Raw genomic sequence first — 22,170 nt, 5'->3', positions numbered from 1 at the left:
TTGTAATAACAGGAACCTTTCCAGAGCAGCTTTACCTTAACACTGAAGACATGGACATACTGCACTCCTAGAATCCCACAGCCACATAATCCTATCCAGCTTTTACTAAAGAATAATTAGAAAAAAGGTCTGTAAAATCCACTTATTTCTCAACACCAGACTCCTTCCAATGCATTTCCAGATGTTGAATTCCCTCTACATTCCCAATGCAGGAGCCAAATTCTTCAGCTTCTCTCTTTGACAATTTCCACTGTGCACAGGGATGTGTGATTACAAAAACCTGTAGTGGCTTAACTGAATATGAAAGGAGAACCAAGATAAAATAACATGGATTATTAACCATTAATTCATGGAAAATGTAGCACTGTGATAAATGATGCCTAATCATTGATGTGTTTAAGTCATTGCTGAAACAGAGTGCCTGCGGCAGAGAAGTAAAATAAAGAGGGATGAAAATCAGCATTGTGAGGCCATTTAACTCAATTAATATACTCCCATCATCAGAGTAAATAAAAGCAAACAGCAGTTGTATCTCATTTTCATACTGCTGATTCCAGTACTTGCTGTACTGCTGAAAGCCTTGATCTCCGGATTCGTAGGATTTATCAACTTCTCTGTTGTCACCCATTTCTCTTCTTAAAGCAGGCTTTAGGAACAAAAACTCGAAGCAAGCTCACTTGGAACCCTCAAAGCTAAGAGGCAAACAAACCCACTGTTCTGGGGTTTCTAATGCCATGAATTTCAGAACATCTCCTGAGTGTTTTTGTTTTCTGGGTTTAATTATCTAAGTCAGAAATAATGGAAGAGAGGCTGTGTCAATGGCCAAACCTATGAGCCAGTTTGATGAGCAGTAAATTATTCATAGCAGACATAGCTCTACACAAACATAAACATACACAAGGAATAAAATACTTGCAAGGAGATGATCAGAACAAGTATTTTGCAAGATTCAGGAAGGTAGAAAACAAGCACTGCAGTGGCATTTCTCAGTCCTGCATTTCCAGAGCTAACCACAAGCAGGAAACAAGGCACTCCCCCAGCGGAGCAGGTTTACTGGGAAGCTCTAGAGAGCTGCTCTAACTCAGAGAGGCTGTCATTAAACTGCTGCTATTCTACAGCCTCCACAAACATGAGTCAAACTAAACACAGATACGGGAGAAAATCAGCTCATTGGAACAGCACCTTTTAACTTTAATTTCCAGCTCCTCTAAACCTATCTTCTCTGAAACCTCTTCCTTTCATGGCCTGGTTATTAAGTATTCCTAAGGCACCTGTTATAGCTGAAACATCTGGTAGCAATTCTTTCTAACCTACCATCTCAGTTTTAATTTACACTTTAAGTATGTTATTAGCATCTCAGGACTAGCCAAGACTGTATGTGAATTAACATATATGGATGTGAACACCACAACCTAGCTGGCAAACACAATTCAGATGCAATTTTTCTACAATCCTGACCCCTGCAGTTATAAGGAATGTGTAGTACCACAGATTTGCAAACATGCTGCACTACGTGCTTTCTAATCCTAGAGATCAATACAGAAAAAGATTTGTAAATACTGTAAAACAGACACACAGAAGTGTATGCCCTGTCCCCACCAACCCTGCTTGGAGTCATTACTGTCCCTTACTCAGGCTGAAAGCCTCCATGGGAGAACTGCTCAGAAAGACATATACTCCAAAAGGAGGATGTTCTGGCACAAAGTTAAGGGGCTGTGGATGGCTCTCAGTGGGATATCAGCAGTAATCCTGGTCTCCTTTCTCTGCTCAAACAGCAAATTAATTGGCATACAACCCACTGAGGATGTTTATGGCATACTTTGCAGACATGTACAGCCACAGAGATCACATTTTGACCCTGCAAATTACTCACACGTTTTACATTTTAAATAAAACTGTAGATTTATTGTACAATAGTACAGCATGTGCCTTTTTAACCAAAAGCTCAGCATCACATAACACTTTAATCTTCCATTAAACATACACAGTCCTACAACACAGCTCAGCTCAGCAAGCTACATAATGAATTAATTTATCGAGAGTCCTGGCTACGCTGTTCTTAAGGATGTTTACCTAGAGCAAGAACAGTGGCAGTGGTTCTGGTGCTGTAACATTTAATCACTTTAAACATTTAACCTTTTCTCAACACAGTAATAGCAAGCAGTCATCTAGAGCATAACAAACAGATCACTTAAGGGACACCACATTTAATCGCAAATGTATGAAACAGTAGACCAGGGGATCTCACACACATCACACAGGTGTGGATTAGAAACCTGTTATGAGATCATTTTGATGTAATGTCTGCACTAACTATGCCACAGGAAGACTGGATGCATGACAGGCATCGTACCATGAAGGACTGTAATTTGGATTGAAATTCTTAGGTTGGAAGAGGCAGACCAGGGTGCTCTGTACAAATATACACCTGTCTTATTACATTAGTTTACACTCCCGTAGCCATTTGCCCATGTGACAGCAACATCTCGTTATCATTCATTTTTATACCATTTACTTCAACTTTACCTGGTTCAGTTAAAACCAAGATCATTACTTACAGACACAGAATGTGTTCTGTGCCTTTCAAATTGTCATAGACATCCAAGTTGGTGTAACCAGGCATCCTTTATGCATGCTCTTGTGCACAGCTAGCCACAAGGTGTTATTAAGACACATTCAGATAAGGTTCTTTATTTGCCCCTGGGGTTTTTCATTGCAATGGAGAATCAAAGCTCATCGCTATATAATGACTTATAGTATATAAATTTTCTCTGAAATTCGGAGTTAAACATCTACAACTCCAATGAGCTGCAGCTTACATCACAAACTCTTCATCAGAGAGAGAAAGTTTATGCTTTTTTATTGCTGTTCAGTTTATCATTGCGTGTCAAACCTTAAGCCTGTTCCTTAAAAGGATCAAGTTCTATTTTTATTAAAGAATTTAAAATTCTCAGAAAACAGTATTTGCAGTAAATTTTTAAATACCCAAAGGAGGTAAATTTGGATCTTGCACCTGAATATGTGATTTTTCACTTACATCAGGAGAGTGATAGTACACTCTTGATTGGTTCCGAACAAGCATCAGCTAAAATAATATGCTAATCTAAACACAGAGAGTGATATTAAAGAAAGAGAGGAAGGAAATCTGTATCAAGTATCTGATCTTGAATTAAAATAGACTAGCAATATAAGTAAGCTTTCAAACAGACGAGATGCTTAGCTTATCTCAAGTAGCATACCGAGAGTCACTTCCGAAGAACTGCACCAAACTTGCACCTACTATGGTCCATGTATATTCTCTGGCTCTGCAAATTTCACTTATCTTGGCCAAAAATGCTATAGCATGTTAATTAAAGTAAAAAAAAAATCAAAAAGGGATCAAAAAGAATTGTTTTAAATCATAGTTGCTTTTGTATCACCTTCAACATTTTTCTGAAAATTTCACCACACTGCAAAAAATTTCACTTATCTGTCTTGTTTCTAGTTTTAGATAAGACTAGCCAGCAGAAGAAGCAGAGCTTGAAACAAATCCATTCTTGACTTGCAACACTAAAAATACAATCTCAGTAGATTTCCAGTTCATTGTCTGAACTGTAACACTTTGACAGCCTTCAGTGAAAAGATGAACCCTCAAATGATTATCTAGACATCACTGATACAAGTAAAGATTGTTGAAAAGGTAATTATTTAATTAAAACAGATTTCACCTGAAATTATTTTTTTCTTGCCATAAAACAAACACAAGCAGCATATAAATGAGATGCACTAGCTCTTCTCCTTTCACTCAGAATTTCTAATTTGTTTAACAAGTCATGAGAAATAATTAAAACTTGATCTTCAAACATTATCAACTGTTTAAGGAATAAAGCTCTGCTTTTTCCTGAATTCATTGTATGCCATCTTTTATTAAAGAGTTTATGCAGATTCTTTCTGCTTACTAAAATGAAGTCAGCTTGTGTTTCTTACGTATTTAAATAGCTTCAACACCAGAGACATACAAAGTGTTATACTGAATTTTAATCCCTGTAAATCATTATTTCACCACACACTGTTATTATAAATCTTTTCAATAACATCCATTATAGAACTCAGTAAAGAGCACTGTCTACTACTATGCACTGTCAAATATTTCTGGCAGTATCGGTAATCGACTACAGCATATTTATTTTTTAAAATCAAGTGTTAACCTACGTATTCTGAACTTGCAAATAATACACAACAGATTTCACTGTCATATAGGCTGCATATTCATTCACTTTTTCTGATTTTTATAGAAGAGTAAATTTTCAATAACAATATGAAAGAAAATGAATAACTTATTTATCTACCTAGGAGGCTAGTAGTTATTTGTAATCATATTAATCAAAAGATGACTGAAAAATTCAGAGTTAATTATTGTGAAGTGCACAAAATCTAGAATATAGGGAGTTTCCACAGTACATTATACTAAGTCAACATATAATAGATTAAAAGCTGTAAAGCCAAAATCCTCATTTAAAAATTTAATGTTTCTGACATCATCTTCCACCATTCCATCAACTCTTCTTTTTCCTCTTCTTTTCTTTCAGACAATGACTCCAGCTCAAAATCAACCTGTTTAAGAGAAACAATTAAAAATATCAGTAAGACTTACAGATAGAGAATAGTTAGGCTTTTAAGAGTCATTTATTGAAAGAAGATGCTTAACACAAACATTGGGCTTAGAGAGGTACCTTCTGGTTCAGGCTGGGTTTATTCCAAAGTATCTCAAAGCTGATTTACATATGTGCAACAATAGTATATTAGTACAGTAACTTATCCAAAAATGCACACAGGTGAGCAAAATTTCCTAAAGACCCAAACATCTGTCTACTTGCATTTGACTTGACTAAAAATTTCAGAAAGCATGGGCCAATGAAATTAAGATTCAATAATAGCCAGCCACACAAATCATATGGCATATTATAAAAAGCATCATCAGCATATTGCCAACACAGATCACAGAATATTCTGAGGAAGGGACCCACGAGGATCATGAAGTCCAAGTCTTATGAGCTCCATTCTCTAACCAGCTGAGCTAATCTCATCTAACACCTAGCACTGCACACCCCCAGCATTTCAAAACATGCATTCATTTTTGTGCCATCAAAAATATCCAGAGAGCTTTTCCTAACACATGGCTCATCTATGTAGATACAATGTGCTAGGTTAGTCTATCTTAACATGTGATTCACACTAGCGAAATAGCATCTTCGCTATAATATTTTAAATACCTCCACATCTGTTCAGAGAGTGAATTAAAAATGCTTCTGAAACCTTAGATGCAGTCTAGGTGTTATTAACCTCACATACTGGATATCTATGCAAAGCAAAGCATAGTGGCCCATTGCTACCCTTCTGCATGGAGCTGGCCACTGGCTTTAACCTAAGCAGGTACTCATTTGACAAATTAAATTAAAAATATGTCTCAATCAAAACCTCAACATCTCTTACTTTTTATGTTGTGCTACTAAAAGATATTCCATAATATTCTGATTGGCTATTCAGACATGTAACAATAACATGTTATCTCAATATTATCCTTCTCTGTGTCTTATTATTATAAATAGGAATGCCAAGAGATTAAATGAGTTTACAGTGAGATTACTCTCAGTGGCTAGTGAGTGATTTCCAGACTTTCAAAATTAACATGTTCTGGAATATTCTGAAAAATCACCTCCTGCTTACATTTATACCACAAAGGAAAAAGGAACCTTTTAAATATATAATAGAGGATAAATGAACACAAGTAGTGAGCACTTACCACAACAGCAGGGCTGAAGGGCACAGCCACTTTTTTAGTTATTGCTAGATAGCCTGGTGCTGAGGCTGTAACTTTGTAATTTCCAGGCACAAGCAATCTCCAATAATCACCATCCTTGGCTGAAAAGAAGAAGAAAAGAACCCAAATAAATATGTATAAAACTAATTACACAGCTAAGAAGAAAGGCTCATATGTCAGTCTTTTATATTCCTGTCAGTGCTTTCTTTTTGACTGCCTGAAAGGAGTCTTCCTTCCTTCTTCCTTCTTTTTTCCTTCAGTAAAAGCTCTGTGTTGTATGTATATATGTGTGTGTGTGTGTGTGTGTGTGTGTGTGCGTGTGTGTGTAGCATATATTCTTCCTTTCAGGTAATCAAAAAAAATTTTTTTTTCCTTTGGTTCAGGGAAACAAATAAATGGAAAATGGAAGCTTGATCCACTCAGGTCAAAGAAAGGCTCGTCCCACACTGTTACCACAGTTTATATTTTCCAGTCACAGAATCAAAACTCAGCATCATCATCATCTCTGGAAATGACCCTATTGCATTTTCACAAAGACTCAGATCTTCCCTGCACCAGCAGTAGGCAATTGTCTAATTTGTCACAGGTTAATAATTTTAATTTCTTGACCTCCAGAAAAGATTGCAGAGCTATTCTAAAGTTCAGCTAGCAGTGCCATTTAGAAGATTTGGCCATGCTCTTTGTACTAGTCCCTTAAATGCTTTTTCACCACATCTGCAGCTACACAGTGTACAAAGGGAAAAATTACTTAAATATCTGCTATTTGCATAGTCAAAAAAATGTCAGTAGTCAGTCCAGTTGTTCCCAGATTTTTCTCTTCATAAAACAGAATAAAAAAAAAAAATTGCTGTAGAACTCCAGCAATGATCCATTCTAATTCCTGTCACTGGAACAAAGCAGAATTTCAACTCATGAATAAAAAAGCAGGAGAAAAGCCAAAGAATATTTCTCCCTCATTTTGACTGTGCTAATATTCAAGTACTTGTTTTCATCCCTGTTTTGACAATACGACTTCAAGTCTTATACACACACAATGATGTGAGAAGATTTATAATTAGATGCAATTTTTGTGTCATAGAAGCATGAGCTCCTCTCTCTCAAACACCTCTTTGCACAGTTTATCCCCTTTTTATTAAGCCTGACAATTTATTTCCACTCTCTATACATTTTGCCTCCTTGTTTGCAGTGACAGAAGGTAACTAATGTTTTCACAGACTGTCCTCCTGCTTGGCAGAAGTGCTGGTGTTCTCTTTGAAGGTGATGAGCAAACACAATCAGAGGTGACTGAATAGTCTACCAGTCCTGTTCCATAATATTCTGCATTTCTGTGACAACATAGTGAGACATATCATCGAGAAAATGACCATAATTTATTGTTTTTCTATTGATATCTTTTGCAAATCAAAAAATGTTGCTCAGGATAGGGGAGCATAGGTGTATAGAGAAGGCTGAAAGTTGGCACACTGTGCAAACTACCTTCTGAACTCACTCCTAGAACAAAGCACATCATCACTGAAGAGGTGACACGTCATTTTCTGTCAACACCAACCAACACAATGCTTTCATCTTTTAGAATCACCCTTCTGAAAAAACATAACATAATTCTAAACAGCAGAGAGAATTTATCTTTGCTGAAGGAAGTTATGTAAATTGGAAATCTGTCAAGAATTTACATACCAAAACGTATGACTGCATTGTGAAAAATATAACACTTTCAGACTAAAATTTAGCCTTCAAACTGAAAACAGCACTGTTAACAGGGCTTTAAATCCTGTCAGAGCTGTGAAATACTATTTGCTTCAAAAACCAGAAGACAGACTAGAGCATTAATAACCAAGAGCCACCCAAACAAATTTACATCAGAGACCCATGAAGTAAAAAACCCAGTCTCAGCTACTCTGAGAGCAAAATGCAAGTGAAAGATTCAAGAAATCCTGTGGGCAACAAGCTTCTTGAGGTACAATGTACCGTCCTGGTTTCAAACTTTTGCTCCCTTAAAACTGCAGTTAAAAAGATGTGAAAAGGCCCCAGGTTGCTAAGCCAAGGAGAAGCACTGCTGAGGTACCACACTCACCTGATGTAACATCATGGCTTATCCCCTCCACAGAAATTGTTGCATTTGCTATTGGATTGCCCTGAAGATCTTTAACAAACCCCTTCACTCCTCGATGGATCTAAAATAAATAAGGTCACCAACAAATGGTAAATAAAATATTCTTAAGAAAAGACGGTGGTTTTTGGCAATGGAATATCTATTGATATATCTAACAAAGCATGCTATGAATCCTGCAGTCTACAAGATGACCACTATCAATGATAAATGATAAATATGGTAAATACTAAATATCATAATGGAACAGGGAATGAAGAGGAAAAGTAATTCAGCAGGCAGTTATAATAATATATCTGTTCAATGCAAGTAATTCTCAGAAATACACAGCAAATCATAATACATGTAAATATTGACTTGCAAATCTTTATCATATTGGGGATTAATGAATGCACAGAAAAGCTTTGAAAGAACAGCCTACAGAAACCTTTTCTTTGAAGTTTCATCACCTGTAAGAATGTAGAGCTAATGACATTATTCTTTAAAGGTGAAGCATTAGCAAAGTAAACACAGTCACTTGGACTTCAGTGGGCAATCCCTCTGTGAGATGCTTGAGCTTTCTACTGCACACCCCAAAATCCAGTTCTGTGAGCTGGGACCTCACAGAGAGCCATGACACTCTTCCTGGACTGTGGGAGAAGGGCAGTGGTGGCTAATGTCCTTGCTCCTTCATGCTCCAGGTAACAGCCCCAGCAGTAGATAATCTATCTGCTCCCACTATATATGAAATTAGAGGACTGATATGATCTCAGTGTGCAGAGAGACCAGTCCTCCCAGTGTATCTTAAGCACAGCCTGAAAGCAAACTCCTCAGAAGCAAGAGACTGAGGATCAACTGCCTTTTCATCTCCAGAAATAGGGAACTCTTGGTGCTGGGGATGGAGGGATGTTGGGAACCTCTGTGGAGATGCAGCTCACTGTGAGCCTGGAAACTAAGCAGCAAAGTACTGTGAAGTTCAGGCTTCTCTCAGGTTCCATGTCCTTTGAAAAGGCTTGTGGATCCCGAGTTTTATTTTGGGATATTGACGTTCCCATTTATTAATCTATATGGTGCATTCAGCTGCTACAGTTTAGCTCAGATTCCTCTAATACACACTCCAGGAGAAGCCTTAGAAAAGCAGAAATTACATATTTGCACTGTCCCCAGCACTCCCAGGGGAGCTGGAGCATAGACCTGGTCATCTTAGCCTGCAAGAAGATAAAAACCAATGCCAAACAGACCATCTGAACTTCAAGGATAAAGCCGGCAGCTCTGCAGGAGCAAAGGAAGTTGGCAAAATAGAATCTTATACATGAACAATTTTGAAAATGCAGTGACAACATAGCTTTCCATGAGTCAGAGAAAATTAACCCCTGTGCAGAGGAGCTGAACACTTTGAGATGGATTCCATAAAGAATGGGTAAAAAACCATAGGACAAGTACAGCTTTTTCCTCAGCCTATAGATAATGTTTTAACAGAACAGTATAACACTTCAACTATTCAAATAATTCAGATTTCTGGCTAACTGAAGCATTTCTGCATAATTAAGTCCTTAAAGAAATGAATGTATCAATTGATCAGCTCTGCTCACAAAGTGTGTTTCTCGTTTTACAATCTCAGGTGTGCAACTACTAATGACATCAGATTTATTTGTAATTTTTAACTAAAATATTCAGGTTTCAGAAATTCTATACAGTCTAATCCAGCTGCCCAGGTTCCTGTACATCCACAGAATGATCCATCCCACATCTGCAAACACACTGGAATATCTGCAGAGGGCAATCCATCTCTCTGAGCACAAATACCAGCACTGGGGAGTCAAGTCATAGACTATGGAGATTTGTATTCTTTTTCATTGAGGAACCCAACACAAATAATTTAAATTAAATGTCTGCAACAGTTTAAGTAGGGTGAGAAGGATTCCATACTGTAAATTCATCCTTCTTTTCCACTCTTCTTCCACTTATTTAGAAATATCACACAAGATTTACCACCACAGAGACAAACAAGAATTAAAGCAACATCTGGATTAATATGATGTTTTGAATTAGACGTTCACAAAGCACAAAGTTTAGAAGCTTTATGCACAATAACTGATTCTGCCATCCTCTTTTCTGTTACCTGCTCAATGTAATTTATAAGAGAGTTCTTGTTGTCCTCCCAGTAGCCCTTCAGAGTTTCTTCAGGTGGGAATTTTTCACAGCTAAGCTCCACTGTGATTTCAAAGCAGTTGCTGCTGAGGTAATTGAAATCCTGCATTCCTGCAATGCCAGAAAAGAGGCAGTGATGCATTTGGAATTACTCCGAAGTAAATAAGGGGGGACACACAAAATGCTGGGATTATTAAGAAAAGAACCGTCATAAATACAATTGATGCAACTCCACGCCATCTGCTTAATTTTGAATTCACAAGCTTTAGATCAGAGAAACCAATAGGACAAATAATTCCAAAATATATTTTCTTCCCAGGGAAAGTTTCCAAAAGCCTTGATAAATAGGCTGTATACTTCTATTTGATGCTATACATGACCTGTATACTTTTAGCTGACGCATTTTTGGATAGCTGACATATGAATTACATTTTTTATCTTTGGGAAATAAAATTATTTTAGATTATGGCTAAAATATTTCCATATAAATAAACAACCAAAAAAATGCTCACCTTGTAAGCCAAGAAGAATGACAATTAATTATAAAGCAAATTAATTGTAATAAAGTAATATTGAAAAGGAGATTTATAAAGATGGGTCAAAAATGTGTTGAGTTTTTTTTCTGAAAATATAACATTTCACATTACTAACACTTTACATGGAAAACATTTTGTTGTCAGGAATTTCTGCACAGATTTCAAATATTCACCAAAAATATACAAAATAAAACTTCCTATAAAACTTATTAATATGAAAATTTTTCTATGGATAGGGTTTCTCCAACTCAATGCCTCTGCAAAACCAATATTAGATAGCCTTTGAAAGAGAAAAGAAGCATCACCATAAATGCAACTTTAGTAATTGAAATTTTAAAAAATAAGTAGCATAGTGGCATCATCACTAAGAATAAAAACTTGATGGAAAATTTTCATTCTTTTACATTTCTGAGCCCCCTGTCTTACTACTATGGGTATATTGGCCATTTGCTTAAATTGGTCAACAAAAATCGAAGGTTTCCCGGTTTTTGTAACAGTTTTTGTCCCGGTTTTTGTCAACCAACTGCAGAGAGACAATGGCAATCCCCAGGAGGGTTATAAATATATATTTTGCAGAAGCTGCTGTTGGACTATTCTCCCCTCCCCAGTCTAACTAGCAGAGTCAGTGGATTCCCAAATGAAGGCCTGAAAAGAAAGCTGCTATCAAGCCTTTTGAGCACACCCATGGAGGTCACTGAGGGATTTAGAGGCATTTCCAGGACAGCTAATTCATGCAGCTCTGTGCTCCCCCATGCAAGCTACATGAGACCTGAGGCACTTTACTAAGCACCAGTGCTGTTGACGGGTCCATAACTGCCCAGAGAGCTGGTGTCACATCCCAAAGAGAACGCCAAGGATGGCAAACAGACTGAGTCAGGTGGGATTTTGCCAGCACACTACGGTGAAGAGGCTCTTTTCTGCCAACCAGGCAAAGAGACTCCCAAATACTGACAGGCACAGGGATTTTTCTGATTGCTAGAAGAGCCTTTTTATTTCTAACCCTTTTTTTTTTTTTTTTTAAAATGAGGACACAGAAGGCAAAGGCTCCTGGGAGGGATGGCTCTGATGTTCCAGTAGGCAGAACTCTTAGATGGACCATTCAGCAACACACAGCAAGAGAGCAGTGGAGTCATGAGTAAAATCCTGACAGCAGTGCTGACTATCATGCGTCTGTTCTGGACACCAGATAATGCTGCTTTTGTTCATTTTTGTACTTCTTCTAAAAGAAAGAAAGAATACATGAAGAAGAGAACAGGAAGCCAAAGGGCATAATGTAATTTTCCTGTAGTGGCAGTAATTCTTTAGCATTACTGTTCCAATTCTCACAAAATTTCTCTTTCCTCCCCAAGTATTACTCAGGGATGCCCTGGTTTCTCAAGAATAGAAAAAAGAAGCAATATATTTTCCAGTTTTGTGCACAACGTCCATATCCTGTAGTTTGTTTCCCAGGGCCTGGCTTTGTCCTTGGTTATGTGTTGCTCCTGAAAAAATTCATTTTTTGTATCTCTGGGACAGAGAATGGGATGAAGCTGGCCAAGATCTAAACTACAGCCTACCACATATGCATTCTGGAGTGCATTGGACTGTGCACTCTTGACCTCACTGTTCACAGTGGTGATTAGGTGAAATACACAAGAAACCAAAACATTTCTAAAGATTTATCAAATATTGCAGCAACTTCACTGCCCCAATCAAGTCCTCGAAGTGCCCTATCCGTGGCAGGTATCACATGCATGCACATCATCACACTCCAAAGCCTCTCCCTGTGACAAAGTGTAGCACTGGCTTTCTCACACTTTAACAGGAGCTGCCCTCTGAAGATCAGAAAGGCTTAGATACCTCAGATATAACTGAGATTCAGCAATGAATGCCCTTTATTGCTGACCATGAGGAGGACTTTGAAACTGGGAACACAAAAACTTCTCTGTTGCACTACTCCAGTGACTGAGGGACTATAGTGCCTTTATGTTACTGCTCACAAAAGTAAGCTTGGAATATGGGAAAAAACTAATTTCTTCATGTTTTAATAAAATCACACCAAGCTTCATAAATGAAATGGAATGCGGGGTGTGCCCCTGGCATCCAGGCATCAGAATTACTTAGGACTTTGAACTGCAAGGTACAGCACTAAGTTAGCTCAGCTTCTTCACACAGAAAAGACAGGAACTTTACCAGGACAGGATGTACTTGAATGGGGAGAACATGAATGCCTCCTACATTAGTATTTAGTGAAATCCTAAAAAAAAATCTAACACTGCTTCCAAAACTGATTATCCAAGTTAGAAATTAGTTGAGTGCCAAGGGTGATTTGAGAGTACCTGAAAATTTAAAAAGACACTTAAACAACAGCCTAATGGTACAGCAAAATAAGCTGCTTTAAAAAGCTATTTTTGTAATGTCATGAATCTGATTAGACTCAGGTGACTCTGTAATGACAGAAAAAGCAGAAGAGGCATGTGGCTAGGTAGTCATTGATTACTATCTGTTCTTCTTATTTATGGTTCCAGATAGGTACTCCACACAAAAGGTACATTAAAAAGTCATTAAGGATGTTGAAAAGTTATACAGTCAGCAGCTAAGGAAATGCCAAAAATTAAAGCTGTTTGTGCAAATTTAGTTTGGCTTTCTTGTGCATGAGTGACATCATTAATTACATGCTGATAGAGAGAAAGCCTCCGTTAAAAACAACATGGTGTTTGTGTACAAACTTGTTTCTCCCCAGAGTCTGATGGCTAAAAGAGCCATTCCTGAACACAGAAGAATGACCTCTTTGCCTTGGCTTGCTGTCTCTGAAAAACCTATACGGATCAGCTGATTGCAGATGATAACTACTACAAGTGTAACAGCATCATGGCCTCAGACTTAGCACAAAGGTGCTCTTGGGGAGAACTTTTCTCTGTACTCCTGCTCTACAGAAGGAAGTAACTGCCAAACAGTAATGCTGAGAAAACCTCACAGAAACTGTAATTAAGAGAGAGAAGAAAAAGTCAAATATTCCTCTACGTCATCCACTCTCTCCACCCAAAAAGCCAGAAAGGGGAATTGCCACCTTGCATGAGGTTGGTGAGGAAATCCTGAGGTCAGACAAAAGGGAAGGACAGAGCATGAATGCAATGGAGGGTTCCTCCTTACTTCCAGTTATAGCCAAGGACTATCACCAGATGTCCCTGCCACAGATGTTCAGCCTTCCTACTGAAAGAATCCAGTTATTCAGAAAGCCATGAAAAGCAACCCACAGTTCCATGAGAGCCATCCACACACCGCCCCTGCAGACTGAAGAACCAGTGAAGATGGCTGCTGGCCCACCTGTCTTTTACAGAAGGTACAAGGCCCTGAGGATCAACTACACGGGCAAAGAATTGATGTTGCACAACTGGGGCGCCATAATAAGCTCTGTAGGGCAACAGCACCTATAGTAATTCATTGGAATGAAAAATCATCCTTTCCTACTGTCAAAGGCAGAACCTAGGAGAGGACCAGGAATAGAGACAGAAAATAGCCAGGAGTGGATACTGGAGCTGTGTTCAGTGCAGAAAGGAATCTTTAGTAGAAGAGTGAGAAAGGAAGGGAAAAGGGGAAAGTGGGGGACAAAAGCCCAAAGGAATCCAAGGGTGCAAAGGTAGAGAAGTACCATCTTAGCTCCAACATGAGCAGATGCAATGGAGACAAGGCCTTCAGAGTTACTTTCAATATATTCCTAACTCTGGTAAGGATGTACAGTGGAATACTTTCCCTAAAGCAATATAAATGGCTTTTCAACAGTTTATGCTGCTGCTAACTTTGAGTTCATTACTATAAGGACAGCAAAAGACCACTGATACCATCAATAACTTCATTACCACATCTTGGTTTTCAGATGGAACTTTTCATATTAAAACTTCCCAGAAAACTTTTACTTGAACTGAGCAGTGTTCAGTCATTTTCCCCAGCACTAGACATAGAAAGAGCAGAACTGCTCTCACTGAATTATATTTGTTTTTTTAAGTCAGCAAACACTACCACAGAGGTTTTGTTCAAAAGTCACAGCTTGCCAGCTGATTTCTACACTTGAAAAAAACCTCCAAACCAATAACAGATTAAATCTGTATGATCCAAAGTATATTGCTGTCTCTCTATTTTTTATTAGCTGCACCATATTAGGATGATAGAGCATGCTTAGCACTAGGATTCCTGCCTATTAATGTCTATACAAATATGAAAAAAAGAAAGGCCTCACTTGGGGAATTAGCAGTCTAACTTAAAATAAGATCCAAAAAGAGGAAATCAAACTTTCCAAAAACTTTTTCCAATGGAAAAATGTGTCCTTGCCATATGTTGTTAAATCAGAATCAAAGCACTTAATCAAAACAATGGAAAAACTGCTTTTCATAGCCTTTTCTTAAGGAAGAATAAGCTGAAATTAAATATATCCACATTTTTATATCCAATATTTAATATTTCATTATGATAAATTTTAACTGAATTAAAACAAATTTTAACTACTAAACTTTTCAATATTTTGTTTATATTAATATTTTTCAGCTCTTGCAAACTTCAGTTTTCAAGGGTGTTTTAATGGTTCCAATTCACAGTCTTAAAAGCCTCACACAAATATTTTGGAGTTTTAGTTACATTCAGAAATGTCAACATTTTACTTCACACTCAGCCCTGGTGATCACTGGCTGTGTGAGCACTACCAGTCATTGTTCTGTTTCTAATTTCTTCACAGAAGCTTAAATATTTTCTTCTTTTAGTACCACCTTTACTGTAAGAGAAGCAGTTAGGCGACCACTTAGGCTGTCTAATGCTTTGAGAGATTCCTATTCACTTCAGGTAAAAATTTAAAATTCCTTCAGAGACTAATTGAATATCAAGAGAAAAGCAAAGAATAAAACAGTTATGTGTGTTCAAAGTTATCCAGCATAAATCAACAAAGCCAAAGCACAGGCAAAACACTCCAACACAAGCTGGCTCAAAAATCTTCAGCTGTGTTTTCATTCCAAGTTGAGTGGAGGCAGAACACTCTAAGATTTAGATATCCCAAGACCTGATTGGCTCAGTTTACAAAGATATCATAATTCTTAATAGAAAGGAATGAAATGTCTCATTTGAATTAAGTGTCTCATTTCAGGCTCCTCTTCTGGACTTCTGGAAAATTAATCTGGACACGCCCATAGTAGCTCTGCTGCTCCTCTTAGCACAGAAGGCTCTACCAACGTCTAGGGAAACAGAACCTGGGCAGGAATCAGGCACCTACCAAGCCACAGAGTATGGAGATGCAAATGCAAGTATCTTCATGACTGGTTTTGTTCCCATTAAAATCCAAGGCCAAACAGCCATTTTCTCTAACACTGCAAAATCAGGCAACCACGCTTCCCTGCTTCCTTCAGCTTGGATGCCTTTGTTATTGAGGCTCAAATGAGCCACCAGCAGTCTGCTCTGTTGAAGGTTTGCCAGGGGATTTTTCACTCTTTTCTTGACCCCTCCCCCCCAAAAAACCTCTCTTAATATTTCATTATAGCAGAGCTATCATTCGCCCACGGTAGAGCTATTAAATTTGCAATGACCTGGAGCCTGAAGAAACGCTGCAGAAAAAGCAATAAAAAATAATAAATAAATAATATTTTAATAGTTATCACAGTGAGCTTTATCAGATTTTACAGATGTACTGTGGTGAGCGACCAGGCTTTGATTTAGCCTCAACCAGACCAAAAGTTGTGGATAACATAACTCAAGCTCAGAACAAGCAGTGACGCAGACTCCTGCAGGTGGGCTCACCTCCTGGGACGCTGTACCACGCACCACCATTAGTTGTTCCATCCACAAAGCTGCTGTCATCATCATTTTTACGACACGGTGGTCTGTTTGGATCAGACATAGCAGGGTTAAAAGAAGAATAACTGCGAGCCAGGCTTTGAAAAATAGCATCATCAGGGCAGGAGCTGTACTCATGAGCACTGCCTAGGGAGGAAAAAAATCCCAGGAGCAAAGATTATTAAAACAGCAGTCATAGTCACTAGGCTCACAAGACAATCAGTGCACAGCAGAACTGTGCCTGAAAATACCATGTATACAGGTAAGCATCCTATAGCATCACAAGTTAATAGGCCATTATCTTTTTAACATTAACATTTTCCCATTACTACAGCAATTGTTGCACTATGGTTAAAGTGGCTAATCACAAGAGTCTCAATATTTACAAAAATATTACTTTAAAAGTGCACCACAAAACCTAAACTATTCCAGGCTTTAGACATTTTTTTAGAAAAACACAGAGTTCAAAAACACAGATTTCTCCCTTAGGAGTTTTATAGTCAGGTATTAGAAAAATTTGCAATTAAACCGTGATAAAGTCAACTGAAAGAAGAGAATTGCAAACAATATAATTTCATGAAACCCATAGTAGCAGAAAAAAGCAAACTAATGTTGCTGTATATTTATGATAACATCTATGCCACAATATGATCCTTTTTAAAAGGAACCAATACTGAAAACAGTAACTGTGATAGTTGTTTCTGTCAGCACACTACTGCTTTTAGAAGTTCATTTTCTACAGGTGAAAGAAACCTTAACCTAGATACATCTTTCTCAATTCATTTAAACAGGGTACAAACAGCCCCAGCTAATTTAAGAGCTAAGTTGACTTGATTAATATATCTGAGGGACTATGACTCCCTCAGGCATTGTATCATTTTTGTACTGAAACAAACTACCATCTTCAAAACTAGAAAATATGGTCATACAGTGACTAGCTTTAATCACATGATTAGCATGATAAAATAAGTCATTAAAAAAACAATGGCTATAAATAATGGTTTTTTTTCCATTTTTTTTTATATGGTTTTGCAGTGTTTTATGGTTTTGTTTGCAAAGGTTGAAAGGTGGATCTTAGCTACCAGTGAAATAAGCACAGAATGAAATTTCTATCTCCTACTATTTCATGTTAACTTCTATTTACATACCACTCCGAGTCTCATCATAAGGATAGTTTGCAACAAGGTCTCCTCCATGAAGATTGGCAGAGAGCACAAAGGGAATATCCATAATCCAGTGAATGACACCTTTCGTTTCAGGAGCAAGCTACAACAAAATAGCATCACCAGCAGTTACAAATCGATAATCCAATGTAGAAACATTCAATTAAATACAGTAGCCTTAATTATTACCACATAAACTGTGCAAGACAGTTAAGTGAACAGCAATTTTATTCTGGCTTCAGAGAAAATTAAATCAGTCCTTACGTTAGCTTTATAATTATATTAAGTGGATTAACAGAAGTCCAAAACTGGTGTCAGCTATCTCAGAATAAGACTACTAAAAAAAGCAATCTCAATCTTTTACTTCTTCCCATTATGGATAAAAAGCCTGCCCAATTTTAAACACAGGAATATAAAATAATAAAAATAAATTGTTGGTGCAGTCTTTTCTCTGCATGGAAGGTAAAATTACTTTATTAATATTTTGAATTTGAAGACAGAACACAACTATTAAGGCCACAGTCCTATGGGACTATAGCCACAGCACTCGATTTTCTAGAACTTCCTCTGGGGGTAAACACAAAAAGATAAAAATCCCTCCAGATATACAGCTGCATATTAAAGGCTTAAACTTAACAAAAATGCATGTGTTATATGTGAGAATAGCTATCTGGCTAGCAAGATAATTAAGCACAATACACAAGTGAATTTCTGGCAATGGTAAAAATGCAGAATATTTGCAAAACCAGCTTAAAATCAAGAGAGAAGGCGATGCAAAAAATTATAAGATATCTTTTGACTGAGAAATTGTCTAAGGATTAAGATGGATCAAAAGAGTTTACTACAGCAATCCATTTTGAGGAAACAAATCAAGAAGCATCAGATGGATACATTTAACAAAATGAACAAAATATTCAGAGCAAGATGAATAATAAAGACCACACACAGAGCTTTTCAGGGTCACTACTGTTTGCTTACATAAAAGGGAAGAGATGGGCATGTCAGTGATCCAGCATTCAGTCTCTACTTACCTTGGGATTCTGGTCCACAGCTTTTTTCATGTTCTTCAGAAGATGGTTGTTTGGGCCACCTTCCTTCTCATTTACGTAAACTATTCTATCAAGATCGGGAAAATTTCGGTTTAGATCTATCCCTTGGGCATTGCTTCGACCAACAAACCAGTCTTTAAGTTCACCAGGCTAAATGAGGAAAGGAACACAAAGAGAAGGGAGATGAGTAGATTCAGGAGATTGAATATCAAGCTTTATATAGGTATGTTTAACTCCATGTGCTTGAGAATAAGAAGGGACAAAAATGTGGGACAAAAAACTCCTGAGGCACCAAGAGCTGAGTCAATCACCCTGATTCCTTCCTCGAGCTCTGTGGGGACAAACCCAACCCCTATTTCACTGAGGGTCTTGCAGGACAGGCTTATTCTCAAATGGCACACTTGGACTAAGAATGAGTAAAATTACCACCAGTATCAGGTTTTTCAGTGCCAGTGGTGTCTCCCCCCAAGACTTGGCTTTTCTCCACTGCCTCATGCCCTGACTATGAATTACAGATCTCACTGTAGCGAGAGTCACAGCACTACAGGCTTATCTGGAAGCCAAAAAGAATGTTTGTACTTGTTTCAAGTTCCTCCAAATGACTTCCAGGGTAAAGAAGGACCTTAATCTTCACTGGCAGCCCTGCTCACTGAAATAGTAGCCATGAGAATTTTTGCAAAATTATTTCTTTAAACCGATTCTCTAAAATAAGTTTTGGATTTCATTAAGGAAATGCCTTCAGAACACACAGTTTTCCCTAGCTTCTCTCTGTAAGCTTTCAGTACTCTTTAATGTAGGTTAAGTTTGGTTACTGGTTTTAATCTTGGGGTATACTGAATCTACTGTCACACTCTGTGTACAGGATCAAGATATTCTAAATTAGAACAGCAGTACTAAATCGAATCTTATTATAAATATTTAAATTTTAAGGCAACCATATAAAAGCAGGTACACTTTGGCTAGGCAGCTAAAGTTTCAGATAATATTATGAACCTCTGCAGAGAGAGAGAGATTTCGAAGTAGTAAAATGCCACACCAATCTGAGGACAGCTTCTGCTTCACTGCCACGAGAGGGAGATGTACGACCGAATATAAACTGTCTGTGCACATTTTTAAAGACTTCATGAGAATCAGTTTAATAAAGATCTTAATAAGGTTTAACTTATTTAATCATAAACAGAGAACTTGAGAACTTCCAACATTTCAATATTAATTTAAAAAATAAATATACGTTGTAAGCAAGGAAATTCTTTATTTTTGTTTATAACAAATACACACCAGAATCTGTATAACAGGGTTACTATTTGACTTCCATTTGCTAATTATGCATTAATATATTATATGTTTCTTGACTGAGTCACTGCCCTAAAAAGCATACTAAATTTTCTTGACTAATACCTTAATTAAAGTACTTCATGCATGAAATTAAGAATCAAAGTTATTAATAAGATGGCTCATAATGCTTCTTGTTTTGAGACCAAGCTCTGATGAACATGAATCATTTTTTTAAAGTGTATTTCCATGGGAATATCCTTAAAGAAAAACTTTCACTTTTCTAGAACTTTTGGAACATCATTTATTACTAGTTTAGGAAGTTATGTCTTTAAGAAGCAGTTCAATCTGTGAGCTTAGTGAAAGAACATGCATGAAGCATAAGCATAATTATATTTTAAAATCACAGGAGAGAAGGCCACTTGTTGAACAGTCAAGCATAAAATCCTCCTTGTTAAACATAACAAGCGTACAGTGCTATTAGAAAATACTTTGGTTTTGCTGTTCCATTCAACAAGTGCCACCAGGAGTCCATGTACGCGTAAAACTGTTGGTCCAAGAGCCATTATGATAAAACTGACAGACACTGATAGATATTCTCATACATAGAGCCTTACAAACCTGGGATGCTGCCTTCTCAAAGCCATCTGGGTTCAAAGATGGCATGATATGGATACGTGTGCTATGGATCAAGTTGATAATAGTATCATTTCCTTTCTGGTATTCATTACACAAGTACTGTGCCAAGAAGATGAGTAACTCCCTTCCAACAGCTTCATTCCCATGCATATTCCCAACATATTTAAATTCTGGCTCTCCTGCAAGAAAAAGAAGAACATGTCTGAGAACAGCATATAAAAATCACCCATGGACCAGATCACGCAGCCCACCTGAGATGTGGGTGTGACTATGACTACAGCTGGGCATGGTATCCCCAGGAAGCTTCAAAACTCCTTCTAAACTCTGGCTTAACAAATGCTAATTGATATTGAGCTGTTTGCCAAAGGCAGAGAAGAGAGGAACAGAGGACAACAGAGTGTGCCAAAATAAATGCTAAGCACTGACATTAACATTACTGCTGTTGAGATCTAATGCAGTTGATGCATCAATACTACAAGTCTGTCTTGTTCACTTAGTTTTAAAATATATAAACTGACACTAACAGAGCTTCTTATCTTAACTGTTCTCTCCAAGATTAGGTAAAGCTTATTCTATTATACATGCATTAAACTGCAATTCTTTCATGAAAGCAAGGCCATGACCTGCTGTTGATCACAGTGATGGAAAAATCTTACTCAGCAGGTGTTTTGGATATTAAGGTCAGGCTTTATGGGCCAAATGGAACAACCTAACTCATAAAATCAACAATTTCCATTTAACATTCTAATAAACAGAATTAACTATATGCTTAAATATTCCATAGATATAATCTACATTTAATGCAAATTTTATACATATTACATAACCATACAATACACATATTAAATGTGTAACATATAGATATGTTGTAGAACATATAGAATGTGTAACAAATAGATATTCTCTGTATAAAAAAAGCCATCCAATATTCCAAACTGTTAAATAGTCTCATTCTCATGACCATGAACATGAAAACCATACAACATATGTCTTATGGAGCAGTGAAGGATTTGCCTTTTAAAAGACTGCATTTTGGGCTCTCATTCCAGAGAGGTTTTATCTGGAATATAAATAACCAAATGAGATCAAGAGGGATGCCCTGGAACTAAAATGAGGAATATGTTATTTTCTAGGCTGAAGCTCCTTTTCCCTTATGCTTTTCATTTTGAAATGTAGTTCTGTCGTAACTGCTTTAATCAAACATTCAGGTAATTGTAGGCTCTGGATAGTCTTCAACCACATTTTGTGATAGCCTTTAGCACTATTAAAGGGGTAAATACAAGCAAGGAAAAATGTTACACAAACAAGACCTAAGTAATTGCTAATCAAGCATGCAGCCATATCTACTTACAACCCTTCAGTCTGTGCTTGTTAACCTTAATCCAGTGATAAGATGCTAGCACACACAGTGCTATTAATACCATGGCTTCCTTTACTTCCAGCTAATTTGGTTTTATAAATATGGATTCATCTCTGAAATGTTTTGATTGACAGGTTTAAAAGTTCCCCAATTTGAGTGAAACAGTTTTACTTTATCTGATAGACAGAATGCCACTACTGACTAAACCCCTCCATTTCCTCTTTTGGCATTGAGATCCTATTTACTGTCTCTTTCTATCGGCTAATACCAGGGAATGCAAGAGGTTTAATCAACAAGAGTAATCAGACCACGCAATCA

General features: G+C 37.3%; 1 protein-coding gene across 1 annotated transcript in view; it reads right to left on the bottom strand.

Moving 5' to 3' along the window:
• Nucleotides 1–1,876: 1,876 nt before the first annotated feature.
• Nucleotides 1,877–22,170, bottom strand: part of CPE (carboxypeptidase E) — a 56,654-nt gene continuing 36,360 nt past the window's right edge. Inside the window, exons 2-9 of the mRNA XM_041479920.1 lie at nt 20,475–20,671; nt 18,564–18,731; nt 17,518–17,635; nt 16,334–16,516; nt 10,012–10,151; nt 7,875–7,974; nt 5,783–5,901; nt 1,877–4,593 (exon numbers count right to left, since the gene is read on the bottom strand). Coding sequence (XP_041335854.1) covers nt 4,495–4,593; nt 5,783–5,901; nt 7,875–7,974; nt 10,012–10,151; nt 16,334–16,516; nt 17,518–17,635; nt 18,564–18,731; nt 20,475–20,671 — 1,124 coding nt within the window. The 3' untranslated portion in view covers nt 1,877–4,494. The remainder of the gene's footprint in view (nt 4,594–5,782; nt 5,902–7,874; nt 7,975–10,011; nt 10,152–16,333; nt 16,517–17,517; nt 17,636–18,563; nt 18,732–20,474; nt 20,672–22,170) is intronic.

Source organism: Pyrgilauda ruficollis, unplaced genomic scaffold (assembly GCF_017590135.1).
Source record: "Pyrgilauda ruficollis isolate IOZ18807 unplaced genomic scaffold, ASM1759013v1 scaffold5, whole genome shotgun sequence".
NCBI lineage: Eukaryota > Metazoa > Chordata > Aves > Passeriformes > Passeridae > Pyrgilauda > Pyrgilauda ruficollis.
The sequence above is the reverse complement of the archived record's forward strand: the minus strand, read 5'-3'. Positions and strand labels throughout refer to the sequence as shown.